A 21,862-nucleotide genomic window follows, 5' to 3' on the forward strand; every position below is an offset into this window, starting at 1 on the left:
CCGAACTCCGAGCGCCTGGTACTTGCCTCGAAAGAGGTAAGAATTCTCGCAGGGAGAGGAAGATAAGGATTCCTCGTGGTGCTAACGAATGACTTCGTTCGCTTTGCACTGTCAGCACGGAACCTGATGGGGGGCTCGGATCCATGAACTTTGAGATCAGGACCCGAGCCGAGGTCAATGCTTAACCAACTGAGCTACCCAGGCACCCCTTAAATACACTCTTTTTTTTTTTTAATGTTTATTTATTTTTGAGAGAGAGAGAGAGACAGAGCGTGAGTGGGGGAGGGGCAGAGAGAGAGGGAGACAGAGCATCCGAAGCAGGCTCTGGGCTCTGAGCCATCAGCACAGAGCCCGATGCGGGGCTCGAACCCACAAACCGCGAGATCATGACTTGAACCGAAGTTGGACGCTCAACCGACTGAGCCACCCAGGCGCCCCTAAATATACTTGTTTAAGGCTGCCTTTATCTGACAAGTATATCCTGGGTGCCCACCATAAGCCACTCACTGCTTCACATGCTGGGCACGTACCAGGGAGGAGGACACGACAGAAAACCAGAGAGCGCACTTTCTAGGGGAGAGACAGCCTGACAGCATCCACAATTCGTGAGTAAGATACGTAAGATGCCAAGGGCGTAGGTGCCAGGGGGAAGCCGGGACACAGAAGACTGGGGAGGGGTTACCATTTTCGGTAGCATCAGGGATGGAGCGATATTTGAGCAAAGATCTGAAGGAAGTGAGGAGAGAGCCCTGTGACTGTCTGAAGGAAAAGCGTTCAGGCGGAGGGAACAGCCCATGCAAAATCTCTGAGAGGAACCTTGGAAATGTTATGCTAAGTCAGACACAAAAGCTCACACACCGTAAGATATATTTACGCAAAAATGTGCACGCGCACACACACATGCACGACTCCTATCCCTCGTCGCCATTAATTTCCTAGAAGAAATGATGGCTTAAGGGTCATTTTCAAAATTAGGAAAAAGCTCTGTGAACGCACTAAATGCCACTGACGTGTGCACTCTAAAATGATTAATTTTAGGGGCGCCTAGCGGCTCGGTCAGTTCAGTGTCCGACTCTTGGTTTTGGCCCAGGTCATGATCTCACAGTTTGTGGGTTCGAGCCCCTCGTCCGGCTCCGTGCTGGCAGTGTGGAGCCTGCTTAGGTTTCTCTCTCCCCCCCCCCCCCCCCCCCGCTCGCTCTCTAATAAACATTAAAACAAACAAAAAAGAGATTTAAAATGATTAATTTCTGTTATGTGTATTATCCCTCAGTTAAAAAAAAGACCCAAAAAACTCTGTGAGGAGGGGTAAGATCGGAGATAAGGGAGGGCGCCAGAACATGTGGGCCCTAGGGGTCCCCAGTGAGGACTCTGCTTAGACTAATCCGGGAGCCCTGGAGGGTTCTGAGCAGAAGAGGGGCTGGCGCCCCCTGGTGGCGTTGATGGGAACAGGCGGCAGGGGACGGAGGTGGGGCAGGCCCCAGGGCGCCCCAGCGGGAGGTGATGTTGGCTCCCCCAGGGCTAGCAGGTGGAGGTGGGGAGGGGCAGGTGCATCCAGGGTACGTTTTGAAAGGAAATCCACCAAAAGTGGCTGATGTACAAGGAAAAGGAGAAAGTCAAGGTTTATGCCTGGTCTGGACCTTCCAGTTTCCAGATGGGCGGGGGGCGGGGGGCAGAGGTGGGGGTGGGTATCCAGAGCTCTGGTCTGAGACGCCAGTTAGACACCCGATTGTAGGTGGCAAGCAGGCAGTTGGATGTAAAAATCTGGAATTCAGGGGCTGGAAATATGCATTTGGAATTTGCATGAGCCCCCAAATCTGTGAAAATCTGCCCATTCTCTCCCTACCCAGCGCAGCAGAATTTTTATTTTGTAAAGTGATTCCAGTCGGGCCCCTCAAGGGCAAACACAGTCAAACAACGTGGGGTGCTCTGTGTTTTGCTGACTTTTTCTTCCACAGTCTTTCCTCTCCATCAGGGGTACCGGTTGTGTTGGGGGCCCCAAACCACCCCTGTGTTCCAAGACTCTCCAGAAGGCCCCACGGGAGTCAGTACGTAGTTGATTTATTTTTCTGTTAAGCTTATGTATTTATTTTGGGAAAGAAAGAGAGAGAGAGTGTGAGCAGGGGGAGGGTCAGAGAGAGAGGCAGCGAGAGAATCCCAAGCAGGCCATCTGCCTGGCGTGAACTCCAAAAGCACAGCGGGTGTCAGCGGGAAAGATATTGTTTCATTCAAAAAGCCCAAACCGTGGCGCAGTGAGCCTCCTTATCCTTTAGGGAAGTTTTATATCAGTAGAGGGAAGCGTCTATCAGCCAATTTCCCCAGACGCAAGGCAAGGGCCAAATTCGCAAGCGGGGGGGGGGGGGGTGTGCTTTCTAAGGATAGCACCCCGGTTTCTCTCCTCCCCCCTGACGCCCCGGCTCAGAGACGGGCAGTGATTGATTTGAACAAGATAAGAAGCCAGATAAGGAACGGAAAACATGAGATCTAAACCAGCAGCTAAAACCACAAAAACGTCTGGAAGGAAACATGGCCTGAGGTTTGACACAGATACCTTACATAGGACGCGAAAAAGGACAAAGAGAAAACGCAAGAAAAAATATGAAAGCAAAATTAAGCAAGCCCTGATCGAAATTAAAAGCTTTTGCTTTTAATATTTAATATTAAAATTTAAGCTTTTGCTTAATTTAATAATTAAGTGTCAAAAGACACTTGCAAAGGGGCGCCTTGGTGGCTCCGATGGTCAAGCGGTCAAGCGTCCGACTTCAGCTTAGGGCATGATCTCACCGTTTGTGAGTTCGAGCCCCGCATCGGTCTCCCTCTCTCTCTCTGTCCCTCTCCCCCCTCTTTCAAAAATAAATAAATATTAAAAAAAAAAAAAACTTGCAAAAATGAGAAGGCACGCCACAGACTGGGAAAGTGCTTGCAAATTGTATCTCCAACAAAGGAACTCATAGCTACAATATATAAAGAACACTTACAACTTAACAATTTAGATGAGCGACCCAACAGAAAGTTACTCAGTCGGTTAGGCGTCTGACTTTGGCTCAGGTCGTGATCTCACGGTGCGTGGGTTCAAGCCCCGCATCAGGCTCTGTGCTGACAGCTCAGAGCCTGCTTCGGATTCTGTGTCTCCCTCTCTTTCTGCCCCTCCCCCACCTGCACTCTGTTGGTCTCTCTCTCTCTCTCTCTCTCCCTCAAAAATACATAAACATTAAAAAAAATTAAAACAGAAAAAAGAAAGCTTCCACACATGCTGGACCCATGACCGGCCGAAGCGGGGTCCTCCCCAGATGGCTCAGTCTGTGCAGGGCTCAGTGGTCCTATGTGGATAGGTGGTGGGGGAGGGGGACAAGAGGAGCCGCAGCCCCAGGGAGGCCCTGACCTCATGCAGAGTGACAGACAGAAGGACGGAGGTGGTCCTGACGCTAATTACCCTGCACCCAGGCGTTGGAGCTTTCGGGCTCCCTGACATCATCACCCCCCCTGCCCCGCCCGTGTGGCCCACAGGAAGGTGGCTCAGAGTGCAGGCTCCACAGCCAGACAGCCGGGGTCACAACCCCTGCTCTGTGCTTTGCGTGACCTCAGGGGAGTGCCTTCAGTCTGCCCATCTGGAAAATGGGATCATCACAGGGAAGCAAGTTCCAGGCTGTCAGCCCAGAGCCCCACGTGGGGCTCGAACTTGGAAACCCATCAGATCGTGAAATCAAGGGTCGGATGCTCAACGGGCTGAGCCCCCCGGGCGCCCCAGCTGCCCTTACCAATTACATAGCTGCCTTCCTTGATCTGTTTACCAAATTCTCGGCCCGCCCCGTCACTGCCTGCCACCCTTTCCTGCCTTTATTTTTCTTCCCGGCACTCGCTACGCCCTCGGGGAATACGTATTTGTTTCTGGCTTTTCCTTTGTCCGTCTCCCCAGTCACATTGTGAGCCCCAGGAGGCAGCCATGGTGTAGCCGGGTGGGGGGGGGGGCGGCGGGGACAGCTTATGAGTTACCATCGGTCTGTGTATGTGTGTGAAGGAGGGAGGGAGGGGGAGAGAGAGAGAGAGAGAGAGAGAGAGAGAGAATCCCAGCCCAGGGATCATTACTAATTCCCCCAGCCTCCCCACTGCTGGATAACAAAGACCCCTTTGTTCTCAAGGGCAGAAGTGGGGGGTGGGGGGTGGTGTTCCTCTTCTCTCGAGGCTTCTGGCAAGTTCTCCACCCAAAGGCTGGCCAACAAAACACTCTGGGGAGCTTCTGCGCGGGTGCCCAGCCCGGCCACTTGCTGGGTGTGCTGGGAAAGCCAGTGGGGGGGGGGGGGGCCGGGCGCGGGGGACAGGGACCCATACCTGTGACTGACAGAGTAGTCAGGACACGGCTGGGGGAGCCCCGAGGGGACCGTGACCCAGGCCAAGGGGCTCAGGGGGGCTTCCTTGAGGGCGGTCCTGTTACAAGATAGGTTTTGGAGGAAAAAAAAAACAAAAAAAGGAAAATCAGGACTCACACAGAATCCAAAAGTGAACGTGCGATTGGGGACTGGGGAGTCCGCACGCGTGAGGTGTTACAACCTGTTCGGAGCAGGACCAAAGAACAGACACGTTGACAGATCAGGAACATTGAAGCGCGTGTTCAAAGGGAAGCAAAACGTTTGGGGAGGCGCTCCGGGTGCAGAGGGCGAAGAATAATCTAGCAACACCCGCCCCTCCCCCCCCCAGGGGGGGGGACATTCCCCAGGCGCTCCTGGCTGCCCCAGAACAAAGAAAAACAAATACTGTACCCGCCAAGAGATCAGGTCGTGCCCGACGTGAGTCTCCATCAGTTTAGGATATCTTAGCAAATGACAAGAAAAAGGCAGTCTTGTCAACAGCCCAATCTCCAGAAAAACCTATTGACTCAGTTTCCTGGAGCGCCAACATCACTCTCGCCTCCATAGTGATGGGGGAACAAAGGCAAGAAAGAAATCGTAGGTCAGATTAAATCCCCCTTAGGGGGCGGCCGGGTGGCTCAGCGGATGCGACTTCGTTGCGGTCATGATCTCGTGGGTTTTGAGTTCGGGCCCCGCGTCGGGCTCTCTGCTGTCAGTGCAGAACCTGCTTAAGATCCTCTGTCCCCTTCTCTCTTGGCCTGGAGCCTGTTTCAGATTCTGTGTCTCCCACTCTCTCTCTGTCCCTCCCCTGCTTATGCGCTCACTCTCTCTTAAAAATAAAGAAATAAGCATGAAAAAAAAAGAACTCATGCACATGCCTGCAGAGAGTTCGTGTGCATCACCCACAATCTGCAGGGTATTAAAACAGAGCCCATCATGGGTCGCCTGGGTGGCGCAGTCGGTTAAGCGTCCGACTTCAGCTCAGGTCACGATCTCGCGGTCCGTGAGTTCGAGCCCCGCGTCGGGCTCTGGGCTGATGGCTCGGAGCCTGGAGCCTGTTTCCGAGTCTGTGTCTCCCTCTCTCTCTGCCCCTCGCCCGTTCATGCTCTGTCTCTCTCTGTCCCAAAAATAAATAAACGTTGAAAAAAAATTTTTAAAAACAAAAACAAACAAACAAACAAAAACCAGAGCCCATCATCCTGAAGGATTGATTTAAAAAACAAAAACAAACAAACAAAAACCAGAGCCCATCATCCTGAAGGATTCGATCTGTGTGGGATTACGTCCTGCCCCGAATTCACGTCTGTCCAAGTGCTAACCCCCCAGGACGTCCTTATGTGACCTTCTTTGGAAACAGGTTCACCGGTGGATGTCAGTAGGTAAGATGATGTCATACTGGAGGAGGGTATCCAGCGTGACTTGTGTCCGTATAGAACTGGGAACTTGGAACTCCCACCGCACCGGGTGCACACAGTTTTCCACGGAAGCACGCGGTTTTCCCTACCACACTGTAAGTGAACCTGCGTCCCTTCGCTCCTGGGCGAGGCAGAAACTGCACCAGGTTGAGCCGTCGCACAAGGAAGCGTTTATCTGCAGCCAAGAAGGAGATCTCGGAAAACAGCTTCCGAACGTGACTCCCGGTGGGATGGATATTTACACAGGGACGCCCCCTCCCGGATGTAGAGGCAGGGAGGAGGTCCTGCGAGCGCCTGAAGGCAACAGCCCGACGCTCGCCTGGTGTGTTATGTAAATGAGGCTAGCGCTGGGGGGCGGGGTTAGTATTAAAATGAGGTAAAGGTAGTTGTCCGCGGTTGGAGAGATCGCTCCATCATCCGCCCGCCCGGGGACGCGTGGGGTCAGGGGGTTACGCTCAAGCCGGTCTGGGTGGTCTGGGCTGGCCGGAGGTCTCGTCTGGGCAGTGGCTAGGTTTTGCTTTTCACTTGCTTGAGTGAAGAGAGAAACTGGAAAGGAGCTCAAGGCAAAGAGGGGGGGGGGGGGGGGCACAAAGGCAGAGGAGTACGAGCAGGCGGGCAGTCAAGGTCAGGTCTTGGGGTCTAGCTGCCGACAATACGTGGGCGCCGATTTCTCGGAGGACGAGCAGGAATCGCGCAGGGGAAGAGGGCAGAAACAGCATGTGCAAAGGCCCAGAGGCCGGAGGGGGGGGTGCGGTCCAAGGGGGGATTGCAGTGGTTCCGTGTGGCTAGGGCACTGAGACCGGGCAGGGACAGATCGTGCCAAGATTTGGGTTTTTGTTCTGAGGGCTCTGGAAGCCACCGAGAGAGACCTCTGTATACGGGACATCGATTGCACCCAGCCCTGTGTGTTGGCTCATTATAGCCTTCTGAGACAGCGGGGATCAGAAGTCACACAGCCAACCTTAGAGTCGAACTGGCACCTGCCTCGGGGCAGGGTTATAGCAGGTGAGGACCAAGGACCTGGAGGCGGAGGCAGAAGCTGGGGCGGGAAGGTCTAGGGCAGCGTTCATCTTTCTCGAGCTAGCTAGCTCCACGCGTCAGACACTCAAGGCTCTCCACCTGTAGGATCGCACTGAACGTGCGCACATCAACCCCCATCCTCCCCCCAACTGTCCCCAGGCTAAATCACTCCCACTAGGGAAGGGATTGATTTTGTCTATTTTTTTGCATCGCTGATGGCAGGCAGGTACGCGGGTACAAATTGGTTAAATGGGTAAGTAGTCCTTGAAGGCGATTACGCCCATCTTCCAGACGGAGAAAACTGAGGCTCAGGGAAAGGCTCCCACGCTCTAATCCCTTTAACTGCTGGCGTCCGGCACTTGCATGAACCCCCTTGCCTTGGAGACGACTGGCCGGAGAGCGCCGGCGACCGCCACGGCGACCAGGCGGCGCCCGGGTCCAGCCGCCAGGCCTGAATAAGAACGCGGGGACCCTCCAGCGCTCCCTGGAAACCTGGGCTTCCGGGGCCCGCCCCCGCACACCCCCAATGCTTTCGGACCCCGCCCTCCTACCCTCTTCCGGGGAGAAAAGGGGCCTGGGGCCTGCCCCCTCCCGGCCGGCGCTGGAAAAACCATCACCCTTATTAGCAATTCCGTTTAGTTCGCGGAACGTCTGGTCCAGAGCCCCGCCCCACGGGCCATACCATTCAGGCCCGGATGGGGGGGACCGCGAGGGGACGCGTAGGGGCTTCCCCGGGGACGACTCCTGTCCGGATGCATCCTGGCCCCAGCGGGGGAGGGGAAGAGCCCGCGTGGGGGCTCAGGGTGACGGGCGGCAGGGTCCCTGGGCCCCCGCCGTGGGGCCCGCCTCCCCCCACCCTTCCCGCCTCCCCCCGCCTTTCTCCCGCGTTGGTTCGCGCCGTGTAACGCCAAGCAACAACCTTTGTGCGAACGTCCGGGTGTAGCGGAGTTCGCTGGTGCACGCTGCAGGTGGGTCGCCTGTCCGCGCCCCGCCCATGCTGCGGTCCCCAGCCATGGCCCTCGCCATCCGAGTCGTTTATTGGTAAGCACGACGGCCAGAGGCCCCCTCCGCGACCCCCTGTCGGACCCCATCCTCCACCCGACGGTCCTGGGGGCTGGACCTATGGGGATCCTTTCCCGAGAAAAGGGGTTCTCTGCGGGTGGGGTGGGCGTGAGCGGAAGGGCGAGAAGGAAGGGCGTTGACCCCACCCCCCAGGGCGTGGCATTCAGGACAGCTCAGGTTCTCGAAGGTGGAACTGGGACACGCGGGTGGTCATTTTAGACATCCGGGGACCCCGTGGGGGGGGGCGCGGGTGGGGTCAGCTTTGTAATGGGAGGGGGCCTCCGTCATCGCTAAGGTTGGCCCTCCCCCAACGCCGTCAACCGCCCTGGGGTGGGGACCGCGAGAGTCCGGAAGGTTCCAGAATGTTCCAGCGTGGGTTTGAAAGGCACGAATACTGTGGATGCCCGTCGTTAGGAACCCCCCATCTTTTCGGTTTCTCCACCTGCAGAGGGGAGAGAGTGACCTCAGTAGTTAGCTGCGGATGGAGTGCCGGTATTGGGCGCTAAACATGTTGGATCCAGCTTCCCCCCTGCAGGGAAAAAGTCCCGAGTGGACCGGGGATTTTCTGTCTTGTTGACTGCGTTATGCACCCCCCCCCCCCCCCCCCCGCCCACCCCCGGGCTGGCATCTAGTGCTGTGCGGGCTTGCATAGACACGCCTGCACGTAGGCGCTTAATAAATGCCTGTTCGGTGCGTGTCTCCTCCCAGAAAGGAGGAGAATTTTAGCTCCGTTTTGGTTATAGGTTGTGGGAGAGGGTGGGGTCAGGTCAGAAGCCCGAGTCTGAAATGGCCAGGGGGCAGTCGCTGGTTTTGAAAGACTCAGATCGGTCTCAGCCGTGGAAATGTTCCTGCAGCCTCAGCAAAGCAGAGGGTGGGGTGACATTTGGAGGCCCCCAGGAGGCGCGTGTTGCAGACTCCAGTCCAGAAATAGCATGTCGTGGGGGTTGGGCAAGCGTTTGGAACCCGTCCTCAGGACTGGTAGGACCTTGGGGATCCAGGAGTACGGGTTCATCCCCTAGACCTTCCCAGTGGCTGTGGGTGGGGGTGGTGATTCCGCGGTTCTTACCCTAACGCGGTTCTCTGTTTCCCTCCCTCCTGCCTGTGTCTCATACTTGTGGTCTCTCTTTGTCACCCCCCTTTTCTGCACCCCGTGTCTTTTGTCTCTCCTCCTCTGTCGGTTTTCCTTGTGTGTGGGTGTCCCCCGTCCCCTGTGCCTGTGCGGCTTTCAACATTCTGTGTGTCTTTTCTCTCCTCTCTCTGTCTCCTCTTTGTTTTTGTCATTTGTCCCTCTTGATGTCTTCCTGGGCCCCCTTCCCGGTTCCCCTCTTGCCTCCCTGCTGCCTGCCTCTTCCCTCCTCCGCACCCCCCGCCGCCCCCGGATCCCCACCGTTTCCCCCTCTCCCCTGGGACCCACTCTCTCGGACCTCCCACCAGTGGTGCTTGAGGCTACAAGTCCAAGGTAAGCAGAGTGGCCAGCCCCCAGACGTGTCCCTGGGAGATGAGGGAGGACGGCAAGTGGCACGGCCCCTGTCGACCCCCGATGTGACCTCCCCCGCCCTTTTCAGTATCTTCAGCTCAAGAAGAAGTTAGAAGATGAGTTCCCCGGATGCCTGGACATCGTGAGTCTGGGGGATGGGGGAGAGAATCAAAGACGGTCTCCTGGTGTGTCCCCTCAGCCCTGAGTGGCCGCCGGGTGGTTCGGGTCGGCCCTACTCTTCACCCATATTCTCCCATTTCCTGGAGGCGCAGGTGTCCCCAAGAGGGCATCTCAGCCCCCCCAACATCTCTCTCTTCCCAGTGCGGCGAGGGGACTCCCCAGGCCACCGGCTTCTTTGAAGTGATGGTAGGGGGGAAGTTGGTTCACTCCAAGAAGGTATGTCTGTCCGTCCGTCCGTCCTACCTTGTGTTCAGCCTGGCTGAGAGTGGGGATCCCGGTCCTAGCTTACTCCTTCCCTCTTCTTCACACCCCCAGAGAGGCGATGGTTACGTGGACACAGAGAGCAAGTTTCTGAAGCTGGTGGCCGCCATCAAAGCCGCCTTGGCTCAGGGCTAATGGGCCCCGAAGGCAGAGGTGAGGGGGGCCCAGCCACTGGACACTGTGATTGACTCCCCATTCCTGGAACTGACAGCTAGTTTGGAGCCCAAGGCCAAGTTTCCAACCCAATGTATTCCAGAACGAGTAGCGGTTTCTATCTTGTGCTCTGGATCACGGAGCTGCTTTTCAGCACCTTCCGAGCCTGGTTTCCCATTTCCCGGCCAACGTGTTCCAGATGAGCCCCAAATCCGGCCTGTTCTAGAACTGGGCAGACCAGAACCAAGGTCTAGCTCCTGACGCTCGGCAGTCTGGAAGGACTTGGTACCGTTCCCTAATCTCAAGAGTCAGTCTTTCCTCCGGTGTTCTGGAACTAACTTCCATCCCAGTGTCCTGTGAACCCAAGTTCCTGTCCCCAGGGTGCTTTGCTCCAGAAAACTGGTTCTCAGGTGCTTTAAACTCAAGTTCTGTTTCTTTTCCTTTTTTTTTTTTTTTTGAAATTTATTTATGTATTAAATTTTTTTTAACGTTTATTTTTTAGAGAGACAGAGCATGAATGGGGGAGGGGCAGAGAGAGAGAGGGAGACAGAATCCGAAACAGGCTCCGGTCCCTGAGCTGTCAGCACAGAGCCCGACGCGGGGCTCAAACTCACAAACCGTGAGATCATGAGCTGAGCTGAAACCCAGAGTCGGACGCTTAACTGAGCCCTGCAAGTTCCGTTTCCTTAACGTCCTTTACTGGAGCAGAGGGAGGTCACATTGCAGTGTGAACTTGAACACGGCAGAACAGATTGAACGGGTGTGGTATAAACGTACTAGCGTCCTGCCTGACGTGCAGGGGTCTGAAGCGAGCAGTGTGTCCCCCCCCCGCCCCCCCCCCCCCCCCCCGCCAGGGAAAAAAGAGAAAATCAAGAACTGTGGAATTCTAAAGCTGCACTAGCTGAACACTTTCGTGCAGTGGGGCTGGGGATTCGAATTCTGAAAAGGCCGACACAGAGCACCTCTCCTGCACAAACGTAACCATTTGCTGCTCCCGAACCGTCGGCAGCTCAGGCGGTTACTTAAATCAGCACGAGGTTTCCTTGGGTCCCAGAGAGGCCGTCCACCGACGGGTGGTTTCGTCCAATGCGAGCGAAAGTGGGGTTTACGCAAGAGAAAGGAAGGTGCCGTGGTTCTCGTTTGCACGTCTTGTGGGTGCGGCTTCCAGGGTCTCCCAAGACCACGCTCGGGATGTGTGAGTCGCTAGAAGGACCCTCAGAACTCAGCAAGGTCACGCCTGCGGTTACGGTTCATTATGGCGAAAGGCAGCGAAGGGAGAAGCAGGGCCGGGTCCTGGCGGTCCCGCGTCACTGAGGAGTATTGCAACAGGGAAGCCGTGGCCGACCTTGGCCCCCGGCCCCTCCAGAAGTCAGGAGCTGCTACCGCCTGGCCCAAGGCCCCACCATGAATCACGTTGTTAGCATAGACCAGTCCCTGTGGCCCAAGGCCCCAGGCGGGACATTCATTCATTCCCAGGGCTGAGAGGTCACCCTCAGGAGCTGGGGCCCCGCCTGAGGCCTGGGACAGCCGGTTGGTGACCGTGAAGAGGTCTTTTCTGGGGCTCGTAGCTGGAGTGGGTGGGCGCGGGTGTCCCAGAAGCCCGTTTCTGTCGGTGGCTTCTCTGGAAACCGAGTTTCCCCGTGGGGTGCACGTGATAGGTGTTCAGTCACATCTCCTAGTGGCCGCCTCTAGCACTTCCTCCCCCCCCCACCCCCAGCCTCATTTCTCTCACGAGAGACTCGACTGAGAACTAAGTCTTGGCTCACGTTGCCTGTAGGGTTACAATTTTTCCGTCACGGGCATCCCCTGGTCCTTGTGCCTCAGTTTCTCCGAGAGCACACGAGCAGGGGAGGGGCGGAGCGAGAGAGGGCGAGGGAGAGTCCCAGGCAGGCTCTGCGATGGCCAGCGCAGAGCCCAGTGTGGGGCTCGAACCCAAGAACCATGAGAGCATGGCCTGAGCTGAAATCAAGTCGGATGTTCAACCGACCGAGCCCCCCCCCCCCCCGCCCCGGGCCCCCTTTCCCCATCGCTTCTCTCTTTCCCCTTAATCGTGGGCCCTCACTCCCCAAACCCGGCCTTGTTCCCTGCAATCTGACCCCTCCCCCCTCTCTTCTCTGCAGTCCAGTGACCTTGGCCCAGCCCCTCGTGGCCGACGCTTCATGACGGGAAGGACTGAAATGTCTGGTGGACGCCTGGTCTTTCCCTGATGTCCCTGCGGCCGCCGCGTGGGGGCAGAGACTGACGCCTCTGGTCCTTGCCTCTGTGTGTGTGTGTGTGTGTGTGTGTGTGTGTGTCCAGGCATGTAGCTCTGCACCCTGCCTGCCTTGTTCCCTCCTCTCCCCACTTGCCCCCGAATCCCCCAGCACCCCCCCTGGTTACTCCTGCTCCTGGCTTCCTTCTTGGGGTGGTGGAGAAAGGGATCGGGATGAGTGAGTTGTAGATTTCAGCAGCGTGCGTAACGGTTTACCGTTCAGTAAACATTGGATGAGTTTAACAAAACGTGTCTTGCGTGTGTCCATTTTACCCCTGGAACCTCCTCCCCAGCCTCGTGCCACCCCCCCCCCCAATCTCTGGCCCAGGAAACGGGCCTTGCTGATTACGAAGCCCTTCATAGTGGCTCCGAGGTCGTGCCGACGAGGGATCAGGCAGCACGCGGCAGTGATGTTCAATTAAACGAGACCCGGGCTCCCAGATTGGTCCCAGTACATCCTGCCGTGGCCCCAGATTCGTAGAGGCTTGTACGAGTCTGCTAGGGTGGCCGTCAAAAAGACCAGACTGGTTCCAACAACAGAAACCGGGAGTCTGAGGTCAAGGTGAGGACAGGTTTTTTTTGTTTGTTTTTTTTTAAACTTAAAAAATGTTTATTTTTGAAGGAGAGACAGAGCGTGAGCAGGGGAGGGGCAGAGAGAGGGGGAGACGCAGAATCCGAAACGGGCTCCAGGCTCTGAGCTATCAGCACAGAGCTCGATGTGGGGCTGGAACCCATGAACCGCGAGATGGGTGATCTGAGCCGAAGTCGGATGCTTAACCGACTGTGCCACTGGGGGCGCCCCAAAGGCCATTTATACCTTAAATGCATCCATGTTCCCTGGAAAGGTTGACTCAAATCACCAAAACATACAAACAAAACTGCATGTGTGTAAAACCCACCAGGTTCTTTATAAAAGGGCCCCCCCTGAACAGAAAGGTGTTACTATGTTCCTTCTAACAGCTCTTTATCCTTACGGGGCTAACAGATCGGGCACTGGGACGACCCGGCTAGGACAACTCTGGAAAATGTTGGATCAGATGGGCTGTGCCTAATCATGCTCCGGTCCTCTCTCTGATCACTTGAGCCAGGCCATCGGGTGGCCCCGGGTGAGGTGAGGAAATCCGCTGGGTGCCACATAGAAGCATCTAGACGGGAAAGTCCCAGTCTCTGAGGCTGCGAAGTTGGAGACATCTACAAAACCTCTCTGGAAGAGGCTGGTCAGTGGGTGAAGACACGAGGGAGAGAGCCTGAGACACAAAAGATCACAGCCTCAGAAATGGTCACTTTTCTTCTTTTAAACAGCTTTATTGAGATATAATTCACATCCCATACAACTCACCCATTTAAAGTGTATAAGTTGAAGGCTTTATATAATAATATAATTCACAGATGGAAGCAACAATCATCACAGTCAACTCTATTTATTTATTTATTAAATAGTTTTAGGGGCGGGGGCGCCTGGGTGGCGCAGTCGGTTAAGCGTCCGTCTTCAGCCAGGTCACGATCTCGAGGTCTGTGAGTTCGAGCCCCGCGTCAGGCTCTGGGCTGATGGCTCAGAGCCTGGAGCCTGTTTCCGATTCTGTGTCTCCCTCTCTCTCTGCCCCTCCCCCGTTCATGCTCTGTCTCTCTCTATCCCAAAAATAAACATTGAAAAAAAATAAAAAAAAAATAGTTTTAGGGGCGACTGGGGGGCTCAGTCAGTTAGTTGAGTGTCCAACTTTGGCTCAGGACATGATCTCAGAGTTTGTGAGTTGGAACCCTGCGTGGGGCTCTCTGATGACAGCGTGGAGCCTGCTTTGGATCCTCTGTCTCTCTCCACCCCTCTCCCCCCACCCCCCCCACAACCTCAGAAATAAATACTTACAATTTTATTAAACTATTTTTTTAAAGATTTTAGTTTCTAGTAATCTCTACACCCAACGTGGGGCTTGAACTCACAACCCCGAGATCAAGAGTCGCGCGCTCCCACTGACTGAGCCAGCCAGGCTGCCCCAAACGCAGTCGATTTGAGAACGTTTTCGTCAGCACAAAGAGGGAAAAAAAAAAACCCATGCCCTTTAGCATCACCCCCCTCCCCCAGCCCCCAGCAGCCAGTAGTCGACTTGCTGTTTCTGGGGAATTGCCTGCTCTGGGGAGTTCGTATGAAAGGAATCGTATACCCCGTGGCCTTCTGCGTCTCGCCTCCTTCACGTGGTGTAATGTTTTCCAGGTTCATCGCTGTAGTAGCGCGGGTCGGCATTTCACTCTGTGTAGTGGCTGAGAAATATTCCACTGCCTGGATACCCGCCTGTGTATCGCTTCCTCAGCTGCTGGACAGGTCGGTGGTTTCTAACTTTCTGGGTGTTGTGACTGGCGCCACCCTGCACGGAGCGCGCAAGATTTTGTCTGAGCACCCGGCCCCAGTACCTCTGGGCGCATGCCCAGAAGCGGAATGGTCGGGTCAAGGGCAATGGTCACACAAAGACCATTAGAGACTGGGGGACTCCACGCTTCTGAATTGTTGAGGTCACTCGCCTCCACTCCGAGTTCCAAGCTGATGAGCTCTCAGGCCGGAGCCATTCATTCCAGGATGACGGAGAGGATGCGGTTCCTGCCGGCCGCCAAATGCCGATGGCTCATGAGGCTGTGCCCGTGTTCCACCGATCTATATCTGGGACTTCCAGCAAAAGTCACCAGACAGCCATCCACAGTAGCAACAAGAGACAGCGGCCCTCCCCACCTCTGCAGGTCATTTCTTTTTTTTTTTTTTTAAACTTAAACAAAAAAAAAAGTTTATCTTTGAGGAAGAGAGAGAGAGAGAGAGCATGCGCGAGCGGGGAAGGGGCAGAGAGAGAGAGGGAGACAGAATCGGAAGCAGGCTCCAGGTTCCTTGCTGTCGCGCTGAGCCTGACGCGGGGCTCGAACTCACCAACCAGGAGATCACGACCTGAGCCGAAGTCAGAAGCTTAACCAACTGAGCCACCCAGGTGCCCCCAGTAAGACAATTCTTCGGTGGTTGACTTCTAAGCCAGCTAGAGAGACAGATCACAGAAAGAGGCCAGTGGGCAACTGAAACTTGCTGGAGTCTGATCTTAGCCACCCCCCCCACCCCGTCTGCCAGCTCAGCTCATATTGGGGGTCTGCCCGGCGTCACATCTGCAGCTCCCAGTTCTCCACTGGGCTTAGCGTCGTGTCGCCCATTGACAATTTCAAAGACACCAAACTCTCTAGACCCTTCAGCCGGACATCTGATGGGTCAGGCTAGGCTAGGCTACGCTTCAGTGGAAACAAGCAAACAAAACCAAACGCACATCTCAGTGGATTAGCACAGCGCATGCACAAGCCCTCTCCCCTGGGCAACTGGCCTCCGTGCAGGCCTCCATCGGTCTAGCTCGGCACCGTCCAGCGGAATTTTCTGTGATGATGGACTTTTTCTGTCCAACACTAAGGCTGCTGGCCACACGGGTGCCCTTGAGCCCTTGAGACGTGGTGACCATGACCAAGGAGCCGAATGGCTTATTCTGCGTTATTTAAACGCGCGATCAGGGGCGTCTGGGTGGCTCAGTCGGTTAAGTGTCCGACTTCGGCTCAGGTCGTGATTTCGCGGTCCGTGAGTTCGAGCCCCGCGTCGGGGGGCTCTTTGCTGACAGCTCAGGGCCTGGAGCCTGTTTCGGATTCTGTGTCTCCCTCTCTCTCTGACCTTCCCCCTTTCGTGCTCTGTCTCTGTCTCAAAAATGAATAAACGTTAAAAAAAATATTAAAAAAAAAATAAACGCGCGATCAAACACGCATGGCATGTGCCAGCGGTTACCCTCTTGAGCAGTTGCAGATCTAGGCTTCTGGAATCTCCTGTTGCGGCCAACGGACCCACCGCGTCCATCGCCCCGTGGGCCGGGCCCCCCCAAAAGGCCGCAGAGAAGCACGCACACGCTCTTAAAGGCGTCAGCCGGGAAGTGACGCACATCACGTCTTCTCTCAGCCCATTGGCCAGAACAGGCACACGGCCCCGCCCACCTGCCGAAGTGGGCGGGGGACCGAGGCCTTCCCGAATTCAGGAAGGGGAGGTGAGCGGGAGGCGTTGGCAAACCCTCGAAATATCTACCACGGTCCTCACATTTTAGTTTTACCCTAGGCATGGAAGAGAAAGAGACCCTTCCTTGATCCTATTTTTGGCTTCACGGGGACAATTCACACCTTCGAGAAAAAAGAACGCAGCCAGAAAACCCCCTCCCCTCCCCAACCGGGAGACCCAGCGAATTCTTGTCCGACAGCGACCCCGTGTGGCCAGCTTGAGAACCGCACCCCCGTCGCTCCAGGTACATACGAGCATCCCCGTGGAATCCCTCTGCTCATTGAGATTCAGAATAGTCGAGTCCATCACCACGTGTTTTTTGTTTTTTTTTTGGCCGTGGTCACGTGACACTTTTCAACTAAACAAAGAAGAGGGAAAAGTACATCTCCTCTCTCTCCAAACACTTTCTCTCGCTGGACCCCTTCTATTTAGTCTATCACCAGTCCCAGCTTCGCCACTTGCTGGCTGTGGGACCTCAGGCAGGTGACGTCACTTCTCAGGGTGATGAGTGAGGGGCGGGGGAGGAAGCAAGGGAAATGGGGGTGAGGGATCAAAGAACCCCCAGGCCGGGTGGGCATCACCGGGGGTCGAGGGCAAAAGGAGAGGTTTTTGCCCTCGAGGCCTCTGTGGTAGCATCATGAGGTCGTCCCTCTTGGAAGTTTTGGGTGACATTTATTTATTATTGAGAGACAGAGAGAGACAGAGCATGAGCGGGGGAGGGGCAGAGAGAGGGAGACACAGAAATCGAAGCAGGCTCCGGGCTCTGAGCTGTCAGCACAGAGCACCTCATGACAGGTAGTTCCTCCCACCTTAAATTTTTTTTTTTTTTTTTTAATTTCAAGGACATTTATTGGGGGCACTTGGCTGGCTCAACCAGTAGAACATGTGACTCTTGATCGCAGGGTCGTGAGTTCAAGCCCCACGGTGGGGCGCCTGTTTTAAACAAATGAAAGAGGGGCTCCTGGGTGGCTCAGTCGGTTAAGCCTCTGACTTTTGATCTCCGCTCGGGTCATGGTCTTACAGTTCGTGAGTTGGGAGCCCCACATCAGGCTGCCCATTCCCTGCTTGTGTGCATGCACGCTCTCTCTCTCTTTCAAAATAAATAAACACAATTTAAAAAAAAAAAGAAATTCAAGGACATTTATTGTTAAGAAGCCTTGAGGTTGGTAGTCAGCTCAACAATGCGATCAAGATCGAGGTTTCAGAATTTTTCTGTCTTTCCCTCGTCTCCTTTCTTTAGCTTGTTGGGTTTTCATCTGCTTGGTTTTTTGGCCTCGTGGTGGCAAGATGGCCACTGCAGCTCCAGGCATCACGTCTGTGTTCAACACAGGCAGGAAGAGGAGACGCCCTGCCGGCGCACTTTCTTTTTGTACCTGTCCCCCCACAATGTTTAACCATTTTAAACCTCGTAAGGTACACGACTGATTCAGGGACACGCAGTACATTTCCGATCTTGTGCAACCGTCGCGACTTCCCGGTTCCAGAACATGTCATCACTCCAAAAAGAAGCTCTGAACCCGCTCCGCACCCGCTCCCCATTCCTCCCTCCCTTCCTCCCTCCCTCCAGTGGCGACCACCAGTCCACTTTCTAGATGCGTCTCTTGTGGACGTTTCATATAAACGGAACCCTACGCGGCGTGGCCGTTTGTGTCTGACTCACTTTTACGTGTCATCAGGGGTCTTCCGTGTGGTAGCAGGTACCAGAAGTCCATTCCTTTGCGCGGCAGAATTCTATTCCGTCGTGTGGCTCGACCCTATTTGGCCGGCCTGTTCACCCGTTGATGGGTTTCTAGCTTGTTCCCACCTTTTGGCCATTGTGAATAGCGCTGCTGGGAACCTTCCCGTACGAGCTTTTCTTTCCACCTGTTTGACCGTTCTTTTGGGTTATTTTTTTAAGTGTGTTTTTTTTTTAAAGTTTATTTTTATTTACAATTCCAAGCAGCCTCCGTGCTGTCAGCCAGAGCCCCATGAGGGGCTCGATCCCACAAGCCTGGGATCATGACCTGAGCTGAAATCCAGACTCAGACGCTCAGCCGGCTGAGCCACCCAGGCGCCTTTTTTCCAATTGTGTTTTTTCTCTTTCTTTCTTGAGGGCCAGTGGGAACCCATCAGCGTTTAGATCTTTGATGTATTCCGGTCTGAGAGAGTCGTCAGGCCTTCAAGGGGTCAAGACGCCCAGCACTGCTCACGCCTGTGTGATCGGGGGACTCATTCTAACCTTTCGTCGCCTCTGCCCGGGGTCTCCCCAGGGCACCTGTCTCCCCAGGGCGCCTCTCTGGCCATCCCTACCTGGGTCTGGCAGAGAAGTGGGAGGAGCTTTTGTTACATCCCGGTAGCCCCCCTGCCTGGGCGCCCTGTTACGTGGGGCCACCCTCCCCCACAGCCCCTCACGTGTCCCCCCCGCCCCCCACCCTCCCTCCCACCCCGTCTAATTCTCTCTCTGCTCTGCTGAGGCCCGCCTGGCCTAAAAGTACTGGGGCATTTGCTAAGTGGGACCGGGTCGGGGTCAGAGAAGCGGCTGGTGGGGACGGCCACAGGGGGGCGGCAGAGGAAGCGGGAGAGAAGGCGCGGGAAGAGGGGAGGGGTGCTCCCACCAGAGGGGGAGAGACTGGGGAGAAACAGAGGGCGGGGGGAGGTTTTCAGCTTTCCAGAAAAGTTGCAAAGCTATGTATCCAGCATCTAGCTGGCTCTTATTAACATGTTCTATTAGCAGGTACGTCTGTTATAATGAATGATCCAACACTGATACACTATTATTAACTAAAAGCCCCTGATTTATTCAATTTTCCTTCGTTTTGCCAAATGCCTTTTTTTTCTTTTTAAAAATGTTTATTTATTTTTTGAGAACGGCGCGCAAACAGGAGCAGGGGAGGGACAGAGAGAGAGAGAGAGAGAATCCCAAGCAGGGGCCATGCTGCCCGTGCAGAGCCTGATGCGGGGCTCGAACCCATGAGCCACGAGATCACGACCTGAGCCGAAGTCGGACGCTTCACAGACCGAGCCCCCCACCAGGCGCCCCGTCGGGGCTGTGCTCTTTGGAAGGGAATCACTACGTGCAGCCCGTTGTGCGCACAGCGGACGTTGCTGAGGCTCAGAGAGGTGCGGTTACCTGCCTCAAGTCACACAGCAGATTCCTGGTGCTGCCGGGATCTGGTCCAGCTCTGCATTACTCTACCCTACAGAGGCTCAGGGTGACAGGGACACAGAGAACAGGAGATGAGAGTCCAAGAGGCAGGAGGGGAAAGAGGAGGGAGAGCGTCAGGAGGCGGGCGGAGCCTGAGGACCCAGACAAGGAGGCAGGAAAGAGGTGGGGCAGGCAGAGGGACCGAGAGAGACAGAGGCCGAGAAAGACACGAAGAAGTCTTTACACGATGCTGTCATTAACCGTTTGTTGAACATTTACTACGCTCGGGCTCGGTTAAGATTTGTACGAGTTGAGGGGCGCCTGGGTGGCTCAGTCCGTTAAGCGTCCGACTCTTGATCTCAGCTCGGGCCTTGATCTCAGGGTCTTGCGTTCAAGCCCTGCATGGGGCTCCGTGCTGGGTGTGGAGTCTACTTAAAATAATAATAATAATAATAATAATAAAAAGGCTTTTTTTGATTTGCCTCATTTCATCCCTCTCAGGTCCTTCCTTCTCACCAAGAACTCCTCACACGAAAAAACCTTACCGTTCCGGGGCACCTGGCTGGCTCAGTCGGTCGAGCGTCCGACTTCGGCTCAGGTCAGTGGCCTCGCGGTTTGTGGGTTCGAGCCCCGCGTCGGGCTCTGTGCTGACAGCTCGGAGCCTGGAGCCTGTTTTGGATTCGGTGTCTCCTTCTCCTTCTCTGCCCCTCCTCCGCTCATGCTCTGTCTGTCAATAATAAATAAACACGAAAAAAAACCCCAAAACCAAACCCAAACAACTCTCAGGGCTTGCGCCACAAGTATTGGCTTGGAAATAGCCTTTTCCCAGCGATCACTGCTACCGTATAGACATACAGCTCATTTTGTGTTCATTGGTTTTTGCATCCCGGCACCTTGCAAGATGCGCGTTATCAGTTTCCAGTGGCTTCTGGGTGTGTGCCTTCCACGGGAAGTCAACTCTGAGTATCAGGCTTTGACCTTACCGAAGGGCAAGGTTTTTTGAAGAGACGGACTTTGTTTTTAATTAAAAAAAAGTATTTATTTATTTACTTATTTATTTACTTAATGTGTTGTCAAATTGGTTAACATACAGCGTGTAAAGTGTGCTCTTGGTTTTCGGGGTAGATCCCTGTGGTTCATCGTTGAAGACAGGGTTTTTTTTTTTTAACTTTTTTTTTAATGTTTATTTATTTTTGAGAGAGAAAGAGAGACTGAGCACGAGAGGGGGAGGGGCAGAGAGAGAGGGAGACACAGAATCCGAAGCAGGCTCCGGGCTCCGAGCTGTCGGCACAGAGCCCGACGTGGGGCTCGAACTCACGAACCGTGAGATCGTGACCTGAGCCGAAGGCGGACGCTTGACCGACTGAGCCCCCCCGCCTCCCCCAGGCGCCCCAACTTAATTTTCTGATTCAGAGTATGAGTTCAGCCAACTATGCCTGTGCACCGCGTCGTGTCCACTGCCTGGTCATCGCGGATAATCAAGGAGGGGAGATTTTGCCGCTTCGCCAGAGAGCATCTCGAATCTCCTGGGTCTTGTGTCGGGGAGGGACCCCCACACACCCCCTGTCGGCACCCACTGCCGTAACCGAAGCCTCACAGCCTCCAAAGCAGTGTGAGCAGACGCGGGCAGGCCCTTGAGAAGGCTTTCGCCATCGTCTGCCGACACGTCCCCATGTCCCCGTCACCTCTCTCCTCTGACCTGGCTGACATTCTGTAGATGTTGACTTGGCCCAAGAGGGTGGGGACGGGTGGCAAGTCAGGCCAAGGCCCAGGAAACCTGCTGGGGAGAAGCCCAGGGGCTGAGAGGGGGAGGGGAGGGGAGGAGAGGGTCTGTGCAGGGCAGAGAGGTGGCAGAAACGGGAAGAGATGGTGGGACGGGAGACTAGTCTGATGGCCGAATGGTGAGCCCATCCGTTTCCTCGGCGCTCCCTGTAAATCAGGCTCTGTGCTGGGCGCGTAAATGTCACATTCCCCATGACCCACACCCACGGAGAGGGTGTGCTTGTCACCCAAAGTCTCATGGACGTCCAGCTGTCCTCATGTCGTATTCCGAATAGTCCGAGAAGCAGATGGGCTTGGTACAGTTTGCAGGCTGGCACGGGAGGTTAAGGGCTGTGCCCTCCAGCTGGGCAGCCGGGTGCTCGCTAGCCCCGCTCGGAGGCTTGCTGTCTCCCCGGAAAGGCACTTTGAATGATCCGATGTTTGCTGTGACCTCCTGTAGGCAAGGGATTAGGCTGCCTGCCTTAAAGGACCTTTTTCGTAAGGATATTAGAGCATGTACGGCAGCTGCTGTCCCGTGGGAAGTGCTGGGGGAAGGGGGGGCCCGCCTGTTCTGCCTTTGAGAGCACGAAATGCCAGTGCCTCAGTTTCCCCTTCTTTCTGCGCGCCCCCCCCCATCTCTCCCCTCTCTCCCCCTATGTCTTTCCATTTCTCTGCCCCTCAGTCTCCTTGCGGGGTCTCATTGTGTCCTTCTGTGTCCGTCCCTGTCAGCAGCTCTTTGAGAAGGAGGGGGTTCATTATATCCT

The 21,862-nt window shown here is 55.2% G+C and overlaps 1 protein-coding gene across 1 annotated transcript; it reads left to right on the forward strand.

Annotated features, from left to right (window-relative positions):
• The first annotated feature begins 7,690 nt into the window (after positions 1-7,690).
• Positions 7,691-12,410, forward strand: SELENOW (selenoprotein W). The gene is made up of 6 exons (XM_040457554.1): positions 7,691-7,819; positions 9,275-9,299; positions 9,406-9,459; positions 9,639-9,713; positions 9,813-9,911; positions 12,032-12,410. The coding sequence occupies exons 1-5, from the start codon at positions 7,773-7,775 to the stop codon at positions 9,891-9,893; spliced, it is 282 nt and encodes a 93-aa protein (XP_040313488.1). The 5' UTR covers positions 7,691-7,772; the 3' UTR covers positions 9,894-9,911; positions 12,032-12,410.
• The last annotated feature ends 9,452 nt before the right edge of the window (positions 12,411-21,862 follow it).

Source organism: Herpailurus yagouaroundi, unplaced genomic scaffold (assembly GCF_014898765.1).
Source record: "Herpailurus yagouaroundi ecotype Mexico unplaced genomic scaffold, PumYag 220, whole genome shotgun sequence".
NCBI lineage: Eukaryota > Metazoa > Chordata > Mammalia > Carnivora > Felidae > Herpailurus > Herpailurus yagouaroundi.